This window comes from Ixodes scapularis, unplaced genomic scaffold (genome assembly GCF_016920785.2).
Source record: "Ixodes scapularis isolate PalLabHiFi unplaced genomic scaffold, ASM1692078v2 PGA_scaffold5__190_contigs__length_132052651, whole genome shotgun sequence".
Classification (NCBI taxonomy): Eukaryota; Metazoa; Arthropoda; class Arachnida; order Ixodida; family Ixodidae; genus Ixodes; species Ixodes scapularis.
The window spans coordinates 66,560,210-66,576,094 of record NW_024609880.1 but is presented as its reverse complement, the minus strand read 5'-3'; the positions used below and the strand labels follow the sequence as shown (position 1 = coordinate 66,576,094).

General features: G+C 45.8%; 1 protein-coding gene across 1 annotated transcript in view; it reads right to left on the bottom strand.

Annotated features, from left to right (window-relative positions):
- LOC8028277 (delta and Notch-like epidermal growth factor-related receptor) overlaps window positions 1-15,885 on the bottom strand; it is a 40,883-nt gene that overhangs the window by 12,059 nt on the left and 12,939 nt on the right. Inside the window, exons 2-6 of the mRNA XM_040222269.2 lie at window positions 14,912-15,006; window positions 10,658-10,881; window positions 7,584-7,883; window positions 6,520-6,654; window positions 3,617-4,126 (exon numbers count right to left, since the gene is read on the bottom strand). Coding sequence (XP_040078203.1) covers window positions 3,617-4,126; window positions 6,520-6,654; window positions 7,584-7,883; window positions 10,658-10,881; window positions 14,912-15,006 — 1,264 coding nt within the window. The remainder of the gene's footprint in view (window positions 1-3,616; window positions 4,127-6,519; window positions 6,655-7,583; window positions 7,884-10,657; window positions 10,882-14,911; window positions 15,007-15,885) is intronic.

Sequence of the window (15,885 nt, the reverse complement as noted above, 5' to 3'; positions counted from 1 at the left end):
TGAACGACTCATCCAATCGCAGCACTTATACTGTATGCAGACTCGAAAAAAAAAAAAAAAAAAATCACGGCGACATAGCAGCCTGCCTCGGAGACCCGTAGACGTGACGGCCGGTGCTAGTGACTGGCTTTCGGACAAAGCTGGACCGGGTCCCAGAGCTGTTCTCTCTGGGCCGATTCGAAGAACAGAACATTCAGTGAAATATTTTGGGAACGACTGAGAAAATACGTGCACCCGGAAATTAGGCTTGGCAATTGTTCGTCGTCGCTATCTTCCCCCCCTTTTCTCTCTCGCCCTCTTCTTGCAGAGTTTCCCGACGCATCGCATGAGGCTCTATGCAGATGCCACTGGCATCTCCTCTGCCTGCCTGTCCCCCTCTCTCTCGCGCCGTGCCGGCTGTGTTTTTTTTTTTTTTTTTCGTTTTTTTCTTTCTTTTTTTTTTTTTTCCGGCACGTAAGTGCGGACTGGGCTTGAACGCTTTTTGGACCGTCATCTGGGCCATTCAGGGGTTGGCATCATGAATGTCAATTTCCACAAACCGTTGACACTATCTACCGGATTTCGTCATTGCCGGGCATTTTTTTTTGAGTCAACTCCAAAAATGCGCAAGTGTGCGGTGAAGTTCTCCTCTGATATAGTGTGTGCTGGCATGCCATTTTTGTTTGGGTACGTCGCCAGTGGCAACGAAAGCCAGATCTGTACTGACAGTCACGTGACAAGACTTTGCGTCCCGATCTACCGAAGGCGCTAAGGCGCTGGAAGTTGGTGTTATGGATGAACTGTGATGTTGATGCGAATTTTTTGGTTGTGCGCAGGTGAGCATGGGTTACAAAATACGAAGAGAAATTGACGAACCTTAAAACAATCTCGGGTGGTCGCGGAGCAGTATGGATGCTCCTAGGAAAGGACGCAGGCCTGAAATCACCTGGAGAGGGGATAGTGTAGCGGCGCCCCTGAGGCGCGTGCCAGGGCCCAGGACCCATGGAAGACGACAACGCGCGTGCAAAAAGCAAGAATGGTACAATCACTGATCTCTATGACAATTGCTGGATCGCGCTTCCCCGCTTGTTCGCTGCAGCGCAAGTGAAGCCACCGGGCTTCACTCGCTTGGGATACGATTTGCCGTTTTTGCTAGCCTTTGCTGCGGTTTTCCAGCGTGCTGACGACACGTTTTCTACTCGTTCGTCGTCATTCGCCGAAGAAGTTTTTTGAAGACTCTGTGTATTGTTGAGACTTTCCGTTGTGAACACGTGGAAAATTTTACGAAAGTGCAGTGTCGCAGGAAAAAGGCACAACGCGTCGAAAGGAAGGGCTGGCGGCGTGTTCAAAGCATCCTTGGCACGCCGAAGTGCCGTGTCTCTGTGCCTTCGCACGCTTGGATACCGACCAAGAACCGACGCCGTGTGTATGTGTTCAGCGAGTGCAATGTGCGTGAAGCTGTTCGTGCCTCTGGATCAGCGTCTTTTCCCCTCGCGGTTTAGGAACGAGCTTAATCCAGCGTCCACTAGCGACGGGAGATGGGGAGAAGGTACGTCTTTTTTTCGTCCTTAGACGATTTACACAATACCGTGCACAACAGCTCCTCATCACTGATCAGTGCTGGCTTATTATCAACCTACGCGACTCGCCTAATTGTAATTGGTCAACAGATTGCACACGACCATATCGGCCGCGCTTCAAAGATTTTCATTCTCGCCGTCTTGTACATTTGCTTTCGAAAACCCCCCTGGCTCCACGTACAACGTTGCCCTATTCGTGCTCCCACGGAATCTATTAGAGTAGATTTGGGACATAGCCATGGTTAATATAGTACATAAGAATACGTACAGATCTCCCCCTTTTATTGATAGCAACTCACCGGAACAGCTGGACGATCCAGAACTCCGTGGCCGATATATATAAATGATCTAAAGGCATCTACGCGCGACACACGTTCAGAACTTTGGCGCGGCGTCAATTCTTGACCGGTATCCAAGCGTGCGAAGGCACAAAGATGCATCACTCGGCGTGCCAAGGAAGCTTTGATCACGCCGCGACACCGGCGACACGTTTTCGACGAGTTGTACCTTTTGATACGGCTTCACGCACATTGCACTCGCTAAACACATTCACACGGCGTCGGTTCTTGGTCGGTATCCAAGCGTGCGAAGGCACAGAGACACGGCACTTCGGCGTGCCAAGGATGCTTTGAACACGCCGCCAGCCCTTCCTTTCGACGCGTTGTGCCTTTTTCCTGCTACACTGCACTTTCGTAAAATTTTCCACGTGTTCACAACGGAAAGTCTCAACAATACACAGAGTCTTCAAAAAACTTCTTCGGCGAATGACGACGAACGAGTAGAAAACGTGTCGTCAGCACGCTGGAAAACCGCAGCAAAGGCTAGCAAAAACGGCAAATCGTATCCCAAGCGAGTGACGCCCGGTGGCTTCACTTGCGGGAGCGGCAAGCGCGATCCAGCAATTGTCATTGAGATCAGTGGGTACAATTCGATCCGTTCTAGACGCCATGGGTTTCGCAAATTAAAACGTAACAATCTTTTAAAGAAACCAAAATTATAACAAGCACATCTAAAAGGAATGATATTCCCAACATGCTTTCATATTATTTTTTTCTTCCGTGTACATTGAGTGTTGTAAATGCCCTCTTTAGCGTCATCGATGTGCAATTAATAGCATTTTGAAATACGCAAATTAATGTATCAATAATTAAACTTCTCACCCTCTCAAAAATTTAGTTTTGTTTGCGGCTCTTGAGCACTGTCACCTAGACTACAGTGATTCTGCGGCTGGAGATTGAGCTGGAAAATCTAAAAACGTCGAGCAAAACGTGAGTGGTCGACGTTGATAGCATGTCTTGTATAACGTTTACGACATTTAGGTGTGAACGCGACGTCGCTGAAACGTCACTGACGGGCGTTAATGTAACGTCACCCTGGACTTTATTTTAACTTTGAAGACACGTGAGTGTTCGACGTTGCTAAAACGTCTTGTCTTGACGTCGTGGCGACGATCACGACGTTAAAGCTGAAACGTGACGTCGCCAGCACGTCACTGACTGGACGATAATGGGACGTCATTTATGAACTTCCGTTCAACGTCAAAGAAACGTAAGCGTTGGACGTTGTGAGAACGTCGTGCATCGACGTCGTGGGAACGTTGACGACGTTTGAGTTGAAATACAACGTCGTCACAACGTCACTGATTGAACTCTAATGGAACGTTATATAAGGACGTCACCTCAACATCGAAAAAACGTGATCGAAGTCATGCGGGACGTCACGGACGTCCGGGACTTTTTCTCAACGTTTCCACGACGTTTTGTGCTGCCTGGGGCGCGGCACCGAACACCAACGAGATATCTTGCGTTACGTAAAAAATATATTTCGCAATCTGCTTTGGGACACCAGCTCCGAAAAGTATTTTGTTGGAACACATCTGCCCGCTCCTAGTTCTTGAGTGCTCTATTCAACAACTCGCTCGACGACCGTGAAGACTCTCAGCGACACGTCCCGGCACTAAGGTTGATTCAAAAACGCCAATGCCTATTCGAACTGGTGCTTTTGTTTTGTATTGCCATTTTTGGGTGTTAGAAAGCGAACTGATTGAGCCAACGCACCGTCGTATCCGGGGTGGCAGAGGCAGCTGTAGTTGTTCCCGCGGTCCACGCACTGGGCGGGCGGCGGACATGGGTCCGGCCGGCACAGGTCCACCTTGATCTCGCAGGCCCGGCCGGCGTAGCCCGGCCCGCAGTGGCATCGGAAGCCGGCCACCAGGTCCTCGCACTGGGCCCCGTGACTGCACGGCCCGGAGTCGCACTCGTCGTACTCGAACTCGCACAGGTCTCCGCCGTAGCCCGGCAGGCAGTAGCACTTGAACGTCGAGCCTGGGTCCTCGTCGGTGCCTCCGACCACCAGGAGGTCCGTGTCGCGACGTCGTTCTTCGCACATGCCGTGCACGCAGGGCCGACCCGCACAGGCGCCGGCGCTGCTCGACGACACCGGAGACGAGGACGTGGCCGATGCTATGACCGGAGGAGCGGGTGGCATCCTGGTTTCGGGAACGGCGTCTGGTTTGGGGGCTACGGGTACGGTGCCCGTGGTTGGAATGTCCGAGACTCCAGACGCGGCTGCAAGTGTACGAAACGAGCAGCGATTTGCCAACGAATGCTGAATGAGCGTTGGGAGGCCGAAACTTTGATTATGCAGAGCAAGACCCCAACAGCCCCCTGGTGGCCTCCCCTCTGCCTCTTTCCTACTGAACTACGTCCGCTTCAAATTTCCACTGAGTCATTCAAATATCAACAACAAATTCTAGAGAACTCCGTTCTGTATCTGAGGCATACGTCGTTAAAAATTTAAAATAAAATAGTGCACAATCCATTGATGCTATATGGTCACGTAACCCAGATGGAGCATTGAACCAATAGAGTGATACTACAGTTGAACGCTGGAAGGGGTAGTTTAGTCAGTGGTGTGCAACTGCTCATCTGGAGCCTGTAAAGTACATCACGGGGTAGTGATTACAAAACCGCACCCCACGATCTCATAGATACCGAAATGGGCAACAACAGGGATAGTAGCAGACTTGTACACGTTACTGAAAAATAGTAACGGATTACATTTACAATTACTCAAGGCTAAATTGTAATTTATTACAATTACAATTACCCTTTCATGAAAGTAACTGACCGTTACCCCAAAAAGTAATCCGTTACTTTTGTGGCGTTACTTTTTACATTATTGTCCTCAAGTAAGAAACAAAGGGAAGAGGGTTATTCAAGTTCTTATTGTTGCAACGTGTTCCATTTAATGACCTTGAGTATTTTGAGCAACAGCTGGCCCTCGAAAGTCTCGTCAGGCATTTTGCGTTATTTCTTACTCAATATGTCGACTGCTACGCTGAACACCATTTGAGCTGAGGCACTGGATGGGAGTGTCATATTGTTCCTCATGAATGCTTCATGCTCTGCACTGAGCTTTTTCTGCGAAGCAAGGGAAGTACTATTTACCTCGAATGTAGAGCAAAGCTTCGTCGTTGCAGGCGTTGCCTGCTATTCCAGAGATTTAGTAGATCGTTCCGATACCTTCGTAGCCGCGATAACGATATGATGCATACGCAAAGACGGCGGCGAAGCATCGGATATCGCTATCGGAGTCATCGGACCGATCTAAATTCTCCATTGTCTAAATCGCGAAGCTGTGGAAGTCATCAATAGCAAAACATAGTTGTAACAGTAAGGTGATAATTAAATAATAAATATTGTTTGGCTCGATATTCTTCTCCTTTGGTTCTGAACAGTTCGAGCCTCACTTGAGACGTTGGTGAATAAAAAAAAGTTTCCAGTATATAAATATAAGTAATAAAAGAAAAAGGACACTCATAACAACAATTATTAGAACGTCCGTTAAAACAAGGAAATGTAAACGCACGTTTGCCGTGTGTACCTTTCTTGGTGCCGTTCAAGAACGCACGGGGCACGAACCGACTGCAGTTTACTCCGGTGTTCTCCAGATAGACGTCCGCTGATGCCAAGGGCAGCAAAGGGTAGAAGTAAGCCGCGCTATGGCCCCACTCACGAATTTCACTCTTTCCTCAAGCTCAGAATATCAAGTCTGAGTCAGCCACCATTATGTTTTATTTGTAAAAATATCTGCTTGAGATAAGATGGGCCCTGCTGGGGCAAAACAGGAAGAAGAAGGGATGACTATTACCATTTTCTAAGTGGTCGCAAAAAGCTGACTCGCAAAAAGGGCAGGGTAGACGGAGCGTTGTCTCGTGTTGTGACATTATGAAAATGGTCGTAGAAGGACATTGTTAATTCTTTTTCAGTGCATTTACGGCCTCGAGCTTCTCGAAGAGGCGCACAATCACTTGGTGTCCTCTCTCCCCGTCGTCGATCGCAAAGAAAAAACAGAGGGACTAAAAAAAAGCGGGAATACCTCGCCCCCTCCGCACTCCCTCCCCCCCCCCCCCCTTTTTTTGTTTGTTTTTGTTTGTAGAAATGTTTATTTGGATTTTTCGACATTGTTGTTAGGGTCTAAAAAAATAGGTTCAGGTGCTTGATGTTGAAAAAAAAAAAGGCTTTGGGGAACTGAAGTGCCAAGCCTCCCTTTGCGCTGGTCAATTCGCGTGATACTGTCACTGCGCTCGACTTTGCAAAAATGAAAAAAAAAGAAACACTTTATTTAGAAGGGGAGGAGGGGGTTGGTTCTGACAAAAAAAAATGTAACGGATTACAAGGAATCCGTTACGTCAAAAATGTAAGGGAATTACTTTAAAATTACTCTAGAAATTATGTAATTATTCCGTTATTAAATTACTGATAAATGTAAGGGATTACAAGTAATTTCGTTACTTGTAACGGATTACGTACAAGTCTGGATAGTAGTACCGGTGGATATTTTCACTGTCACCTGTTCTTTAAAAAAGTATTGTTTTTTTTTGTTTTTTTTTTCAACGAATGCGGTATTTTATGAACTTTATCATTTTTAGATGATACAACGGGCGAAGGCGTCTTACCGGCACTGGGTGCGGGAGTTACGTCTTCCTCGCAGGTGCGGCTGCCGTTGGACGATGGAACGCAGTGCGTGCCCTGAGGACAAGACAGTGTCTCGCAGGGACTGAGGCGTTCCTCACAACGACGTCCTCGGAATCCTGTTAAGACGGGAGGAGGGCGAAGCTCAATGAAGACCACCCTGCGTGTCCTGTCTCGGGTACTATTTCTACTGCACTGCCTTCAACAGCACGGACTTCTACGTCGCAGTATTTTATATACAGCACTGTCTTCCACAGCCATCATACTCTACAGAACTGTCTTTTGCAGCACTGTCTTCTACAGCACTCTCTTATGCAGCATGGTCTGATATAGCATTGCCTTCTGCAGCCCTTTCTTGTACAGCACTACCCTCTACAGCACTTAATGAAAAGTGGTCCTATATTTCGGTTTATTTAAATGAGAACACGCGCTTTTATTCACGAGGTAGTTTACTTGGGAGAGTGGCCGACTGTTCGACTAAATCGTGGAATGCGGGTTGGAACACCCGTCTGTTTGGCACCACTGGCAGGCGTCAAAGGTTCGATCACCGGTCGAGGTGGCGGCCCAACAATCTAAAATTCAAGAAGCTTCAAACTTTTTTTTCTTTTTTTTTTGCTTTCTAGGGTTTTAGAAGTTTATGGTGTTGTATTGTTTACTGCATGAGGGCTTGTGGGGCACTTTGTTCATGTAGCAAATTTTAATTTATTGTAATTTGGTTTGTCATGTCATGACTCATAACGTGCTTTCCAACTTCTTGAGCAGCCCGCTTGACGAAGGTAGGGGTTTGTGAATAGTGGTTGGAATCGAAGAGTGCTGCGTTTTTCATGGCCTTCACAGTGCTACGACGTGCCGTCGCTCTTTGCAGTGTTGAAGCTAGGCATGACGCTAGAATTCGAAGCAGTATTCACACACCCCCATGAAAAGGTTCTTTAAGTTGAGTGGTCTCGAACTTGGACATTTTTAAGAGCGTGGGATTCAAACATAAAAAACGTTACATGTAAAAAAAAAAAAAATATTAGCGTGGGCAGGAAAGCGTGACTCGTTTTACCTCTGAGACAGAGACACTGGAACATGGTGCCGGTGAGTCCCTCGGCTATGTCGACGCAGTATCCGCCATTGCGGCACGGCCTTGTGAAGCAGCCGTCCCGCTCCTCGCAGAAGCGGTTCCTGAGGCCGGGGCAGCAGCGGCACGAGAATGACGTTTGCCCAGGCTCCAGCACGCAGGCGCCTCCGCCGGAGCACGTGTCGGAGTCCTGCGGCGATTTGGAGCACTCCCGCGCGTGGACGCTCACGTTGAGCAGCCAGGCGGCCTGGCCGCTGCAGCCGGGCTCCGAGCCGGACAGGTGAACTGCGACGAACCGACCATCGTTGTAAGGAGAAGGCCATCACTGCTCATATCACAGCTTTGAAACATACACCTTTCCAGCGCTTGTTCACCACACCGAAAACGGCTGAGTCACCGGGCTGTGGACGCGTGCATAGCGTCTGATATTAACAGAATGAATAATTGGGCGAGTTGGTACGTGTTTAGCTTGAAACAGTGCGAGTAGGCACGAACGAAGTGAGAGATTGGACGACACGAACGCCAACTAAGAACTGACTGGTTTTCTTTTTAAGAACCCAGAAAAACATACACACACGACCCTCTACTCAGGATGGGATTCCGCCGCGCAACAAATTACTCGGCGCTATCAGTTAATATCTTTGCCTGTGTATAACCGATATCACCGAGTAATTTATTGCGCAGGCGCAGGCGCAATACCATCCTGAATACAAGGTCGTGTATGTATGTTTTTTTTTTTTTTAAATTAAACTTAGAGGACGTTTAAGCTTCGCATTTAAGAGGGGAACGCGATAGTGTTACCGGGCCCCGTTCGCATCGCCTTCTCATTCGCCGTGCAAGCGTGCCTTCCGTGGCGTAGTCAGTACTGTGTCTGGCTTGAAGCCGAGGGGTTGTGGGTTCGAATCCAGCCTAAAAGTCTTCAAATTTTCTTTAAGACACATAAAATACTTTCCATAAAATTAAATCATTTGAGATATCCTGCGACATTTCATTCGCGAACAAAAAGTTAGAGCGCAAACAAGCTGGTGAAGGTTTAACATATTGGACAAAACCCCGAGACTGGGTGGAAAAAAGGACAACACAACACAAAGTCTCAAACACGGCTGAAATTTATTGGACAGAATATCGTGGTTTTATAGGGCACAAGAGAGGGAAGACATTGACCGATAGCCACACCACACCGGCACCGGTGTGGCTATTGGTCAATGTCTTCCCTCTCTTTTGTGTTCGGGAAAAAGAAGTTCATCCTCTCCCTTTTTCATTCCTTTTGATTTTCCAGGCACCTGTGCCCTACAAAACCACGGTATTCTGTTCAATAAATTTCAGCCGTGTTTGAGACTTTGTGTTGTGTTGTACCTTTTCCCCCAGTCTCGGGGTTTTGTCCAATACATTTCATTCGCATTACATGTCGCGTTTTAATCAATTTCATTCCACGCGTGCCGTCAAGCTTCACGTGAGCGTCATGAGTTGCTTGAAATTCCCGCGCGAAGTCATGTAGCTGTGACGTCACGAGCCTATCGACCAATCAGGATTTTCTTGTCACGCCACCGACGCCGGGTTTTCTCCGACACGAGTTCCTTAACGTTGTAGTGATAAAACCAGTCAGTTGAGTCAGCGTTCGTGTCGTCCAGATCTCTCACCTCGTCCGCGCATATAGCCGCGCTGTTTCAAGACAAAGTCCGATATCTCACAGAGGAGAGCTGCTGCGCACGCTCAGAGAGCGTTCCTTCAGCCCAGCAAACGAATATGGCAGCACGTGGAAGGCTAACTTTAGAATGGTCTAATCTCAAACAAGAGCGCTGCCGACGAGTCGACGGGGACAATCGAAGAGCGCCAAAAAGTGCAATGTCAAGGCAATCGTCGCCTTTCTATACGTCTGCCGTGATGGGCTATAAACCCTTACATGGGTGTGTATATACATATATACACACAGACCGATTCGCGGATTTCACGTCACGCCGCTGCGGCGGCGGCGACGTTCCTGTCGGTACCGCGCACGCACGGACGCTTCACCTCACTCTAATCATCAGTTAGTGCGCACGAGCAGTGCCGGTGTGGACAAAGGTGGGGCTTGTTGGTAAACAACGTGTTGGCGTATTAACACCGACAGCTTTAAGAAACGCAGGGTGTGGCTTACGATGTTCCATCTCCTTGCTTCGTGATTCGCGCATTAGCGTTCTCTCGGCAATTGTCGCAACCTCAACGGTTACGATGCGATAATATGAGATGCTATATTGAAAGTTGCCGCACCCCGTCGCGTTTTGTTTAAAGTTTTACTAAAGTGGATTTTGAGATAGCCTTTTATGACGCGAACTCGATCTATATACGCACCCTAAACGTCGATGTAGAAATCCCCAAAATTACAATCACGCGTTTTCCTTTTTCGTATTTAAAATGCAACCAAACATCGCGGTTCGCCCCCCCCCCCCCCCCCCCCCCCGTCCTTTTTTTTTTTTTTTTTTTTTTTTACAGCGGCGCTGTTAAGGGCTAGTTTCCACAGGATCGTGCCCGCCAGCAAACAAGTCATGACACAGAACTCTGGACAGCTACCGGCATCTATGAGCGACGTCGGCAACCTTTCGAGCCTTTCCACTCTGACTTGCCGACTTGCGGCCGGCCATTACTTCATTCCCACCATAGCACAGCTTCGCTGGTCTTCCTTCTTCACGAGACTGGAAAGGCTGAAAGTTTTTATGTATAATATCAACCAGAAAAAAAGGGTGTGTCGCAGTGTTTGGTCGCGGATTTAATAAAAAAAAAAGAAAAAAAGCCAGGCATGGTTGCAGGTTTGGGCTTTTCTGTCGTGCTTAGGGCATATAGATCGAGTTTTCGACATAAAAATAGGATGTATGAATTCACTTTAGTGCCCATTTAAGCTGTCAGGACAGGGGCACTAAAGTGGCACTTAAAGGAGCACTCAAGTGGATTCCCTGTACCGCTACTGCGCTGTCCCATGCACCAGCCTTCTTGGCCTATGTGGGAATTGACAAGTAAACCGTAAAAAGAAACGTATTGTATTGTATTGTGTTGTAAGTCCATGCGGTTACGTTCCAACTCACGGCTGAGGGCGTGGCTTCCCGGGGTGAGTATCTCGGGTCCGACGGTGAGCCCGGGCACCACGTACGCCTTGTTCCAGAGCAGCAGCGAGTCGTCCAACGTGCACGGCTGCTCCGCGGCTCCTTGTTGGAGAGACTGCAGCGCCAGCCGGACCTCGGTGCCACGACTGGCCACGCTGCCGTTCTTGCTGCCCGGCCACCAGTCCATCGAGGGATCCAGGTCCAGCCTGCAGGGCGAACATCGACCAATCCACTGCTCGAGTCTTGGCCTCACAAACTGATGGACTCTCAGTTAAATAGATAAATAATTGCGGAATAAACAATGATTTTTTATTATTTTTTATTGAGAGAATACGGCAGAAGCTATGGTGTCTTTTTCTAAGGTTTTCGGTAGGAATTAATTCAGAAAGTTACTTATAAACACAATAAATAATAATTAAAAACTTCAAGTACTTCCTTTTTAATTGCCGGTATGAAAGAACATTTTGCCGCTTTCGAGAGAGGAGGATGTTATAAACAGCTCACCTTCACGTAGAAATCGCGACGGGACTAAGATTCCAAGACACGAAGTGTCGCACTGCACTCTTTTTTGGTTCACGACTGTGGTTGGGATCAAAGTTGCTAAGTAAATTACGTTTTAACAGCGGAGCTTTTAAGGTCTAGTTTCCCCAATTTCGTGTCCGTGGACAAATAAATCTCGACACAACCCTCGTTGCACTAGTCTGTATGACGTCGGGATGTGAACTGTTTGGCGTTTTGTCGGGTGCATTATTCTGTACGCGTGCTCTCGCCCTTCTGGTAGGCCACCTTTAATTCTACGACATTTTTGTTCTCTCTCCCCATGCCCAACAAAGTCGCAAGGCGGCATGTCAACGCCGGTTGAGACCCCCACTCCTTGTTAATTTTCACACTCGCGTTCAGCCAGTGAAAATTCGAGTATACTCGTATCTTCACTGGCTGGACGCGAGTGTTTTCGCGTCCAATGTGTGCATCGCGCTGGTCCACAATCGGTGACGTAGACAATACAGCACAACGGCCTTGCTATCTATAGGTGATGTTCAACTGGCACACCTCAGAGAAGGACCGAGGAATAATTTAGACAAAGGTCCGCTTTTGACGTGCAACAAATATCTTTGTTACGAGGCGTCTTCCCCGCAACGGCCGTTTCAAATTGTGGGCACCTTGGACGAAGTTTGAACAAGAGATAAAAAAAAAAAACAAAAAAAAAACGAGACTATCGATACCATCGACAGTGGATGCGAAATTTAACTATCGATTGTGAAATAACTATTGATAGTGTTATCAATGGTCGACTATCGTAAAACTATCGATTCTAATTGTATCGATAGTATACTATCGATAGACGACTGTCGTAAACTCAATAGGATACTATCAATAGTCGACTATCGTCAAATTGTTTATAATATCGAGAAACTATCGATGTCCAACTATCGCAATGCTATCGATGGGGTTTTACTGGGTGACGGACGAAGAATGACCCGGAAATGCACGGTAGCTCGGAGAAAAACGCTACTCCAATTAGTGAATTCCGCATAATTGTCGAGTAACAATCTAAAACTTATTAGAAAACAATCAAACAATAGAAATTATCCTTAGAAACTAGTGACGAAAAGTAATAAAATATATGTTGCATACTGTTGAAAAACTATGAATAAAATATATCAAGTTGATAGGTTTTCGAAGTTTTTCTTTTCTGTTTTAGATTGCTTTCCGGGGTGTGCCCTTTTCGTTTTATGAGCTCAATAAAAAAAAAAAAAATAGATATCTCTGTTGCCCCTGATAAGTAAACTATATATTTGTTGCATAAATCCGGAACCCGGCTTGAATATAATTCTAGCGATGATGATCGAATACGCTAGTATGGGTACATGACTTTACCCGAATGAAAATATAAGTGTGGCGTTTTTCTTTCTTTTTTTTTTTTTTAATAAACAGGTTACGGGAAAGGAAGGAAACAATACTTCCGTTTGGAGTCACAAGAAGTTTTCAATGAAATATTGCTTCATTGCCAACAATATCGTTACTTGGATCACAAGGAAGTTTCATTTTTATCATTTATTTTTGATCCAGTTAACGTTATGTTCCCCAACCCATTGCATTTGAAGAATGGAAATACCAAAAACCTCAGTAACAACGTTTTCTTGGTACGAACGTTTTATCTCGTAATGTTCAATTTGAAGTCTGCACAACAAACTTTCTGTTGCATGTATTGATTCAAATATATTTACTTATAGATATGTGACAGTTCCTCTATTCTTAAGTTGCATTTTTTACCAACAGATAAATATTTTCCCAGCCACCGTTATTTAAGTCTGCCAAATAGAACTGAACAAAACGTGGCAACATATCACGGCATACAACCCTAAGCGCTTTCTTCAACAGCTAATTCCCGATATTCGGGAATTCGCTATAAATGATCATCAGTAGAAAAACAAATTGTGATCCCCAGCGGAGTGCTCATTTTCACATGTCAGTGGCCAAGGCTGTGAAAAGGAATATGCGTCAATTGAAGAATAAAGGAAACAAGCGTGAAACAAACTTTCGACACCTCCTGATGTTAGATGTGTTCAACGAGTGTTTTTTTTTTTTGTCTAACTTCAAAACAAAAAAAGGAAGATACTGAGTAGTTTTACAAATGTGGGCATTCTGAAGTGTGAAGCCTGATACCTGGACACCATGTATATACAAGGGAAAAACTAGCAAACCGCCATTTCTGTTTCGCCTCATAAATTAATTGTGCGAGAGTGCAACTATATCTTTATTTTCCTTTCAATTTTGTGTTGTTTTTTTTTTTTTTCCCCTAAAAGCACGCGTTGCCTGCCGGTACATATCCGTCGTCATTCCGTTTACGGGTAGTTCCTCAATTTTGCTAACACTCGACAGTTTTATGAAAGCTTACTCTCGATGTGTCGATAGTCGACTAAAAGCTAACGATCGATAGTACGAAATGATAGCACTATCGATTGCACTATCGCTAGTACTATCGATACCCAATTATGTAGCGAAAATACCATCGATAGTCAACTATCGAGAGTATACGGCATTATCGATAGTTTTGAAAAAAAAAAACTATTGGTTGCATCCACAGTCAATTTTAGATAGTTTAATTTGCATTACTACGTTCGTTTACACCTAAAAAATAAAAAGCACGCTTTGCGCATCGCTCATACGCCGCGCGAAGCAGTTCCTAAAAGATTTAAAACCGTGTAGGTCTCTATATAATAACACATATATGCTTTAAAATGCACCTACACACACCTATATCAATCCTACACGCAAAGGGGGAAATTAGTAATTCTCAGCAAAGAGTCTACCTTTTTTTTTTTTTTTTTTTTACTGAGGTTTTTGAGGTGAAAATGAGTATAGTTTGAACACGCCGATTAAAAATTCGAGTGAAGGAGCTTTACTCCAAGTCGGGGAAACCTTTAAACCAAGGAGTTCTTTTTTTAAAACATTATTTGCTTCAAAACTAAGTAGTAAAATAAAAAAAAAACAAAAAAAATTTATAGACATTTTTGTTGAGTGTGTTGAAAATGTCTCACATTTTCGCAAGTACGCCATCGGAGTCTAACCAACGAGGAAGAGACTCCAGCAACTTGCCAGAAAAATTTCTCAGGCACATTTTGCATCACTGTCGGTGGATATTTTATTAATTAACTACTACAAAGTCCCAATATAATAAACAACGTCCTAAACGCATTATTGCCCTCCAGAGTAAAGAAAAAAAATAACGAATTGAGAGTTTTGGAGGGGGTTAACCTATTATAATCAGTGACACCTGAAGGAATGTTGGGCGTGGCCTATTATGATAATGATTCTTGCTTCGTGATTGGTAATGCCACAATCTCATTGGCTGCGAAGTGATAATAAGGTGCTCAGGATAAGCCACTCACTGCGTTTCTGAGCTCTCAGTGGCTGCGCTTACATGGATATGGGACATTAACCCGTCGAATTGAGGGGGAACCAATCACACGTGTTTAGTCCGTCTACTTTTCCTCTTGTATCTAATCGCAGTTGTCATATCTCGCCTCGATGCGGTACGGTCCCATCTACGCATCCGCGGCTAGAGTCTATAGCTAGACCACAAACCAAGTCGATGACGGACCAACAGTCAAACGAAAGCATGCACAGAGGACTTGTCTGCCTGCCACCGTCCATCGTCCAGCGAGGTACAACTTTTACCGTAACAGGGACTCGAAGGTTTCGGTGCCCACAAAAACCTGAGGCCGTACTCACTGGATCTCGTCAAGGTTCTGTATGCTGAGGGACAGCGTCGCTCCCGGAGCCTCGTCCCGGGTCCGGTTGGAGTCGCAGCTCGGGGCGCAGGCCGCCTGAAACGGTACCGTGAAGGCTGAACCTCCTTGCGTCGTCATCAGGTTGCCCGAACACACGATGCCAGTAATCAAACGCGTAACCGCGTTACGCGTTAGATTGTTTTTGCTAGCTATACAAAATTACGTGTTTTTTTTCTTTTTTAACTGAAAAGAGAGAAATAAACTTGCATGATGTTGCTTCAATCCAGGACCCATCCTGTCCCGGAAACCGGTCCGACCCCAGCCGGACGCATATTGCATAAAAAGGCCCCACCTCCACCCGAGCCTGAATAACTTGCAGAGGTATGCTAATCTAAAAACTTTAACTACAAATCGAAAACTATATAAAAAAATGTCAGCGAATTGAATTTTATTGTCTTCAACTGCGAATTGCTTACAATTAACGAGATTTCAGCATGGACACTTTAATACATCACAACCATTTTTTTTAATCAAATATAGTCATGAAAAAAAATATTTTGAATTAAAACAATGTCACACACTTCTTTTGAAAAATACCCTGATGAGAGGACTTGGGGGGTAACACATAATGTAACTTGGTGAGTAAAACCATTGTTTATTAAAATATAGACTAGTTTGTTTGTTTTTCGCCACTGCTTTTAAAATTAGGAGTGGATCTGTGAACGTAGCCCAATAGGCTTAAGTTAATTGTGATCAATATTTGCCAGTCCAACGAGCCTTCCTTCGGTGTTTTAATCGAGTCAACCGAGCCGCTCCGTCACGTCAACTGTTTCTCCTATCACACCGGTGTAAAACAGTGAAGCCTGACGCGCGCGCGTGACGGTGCGAAGCGGTGACGCCCGGCGCCAGAGCGCTGGCGCAAAGCGCTGAAGCTTGACGCGAGAAACCGAGAACTTCTAACGATTATTCTAACAC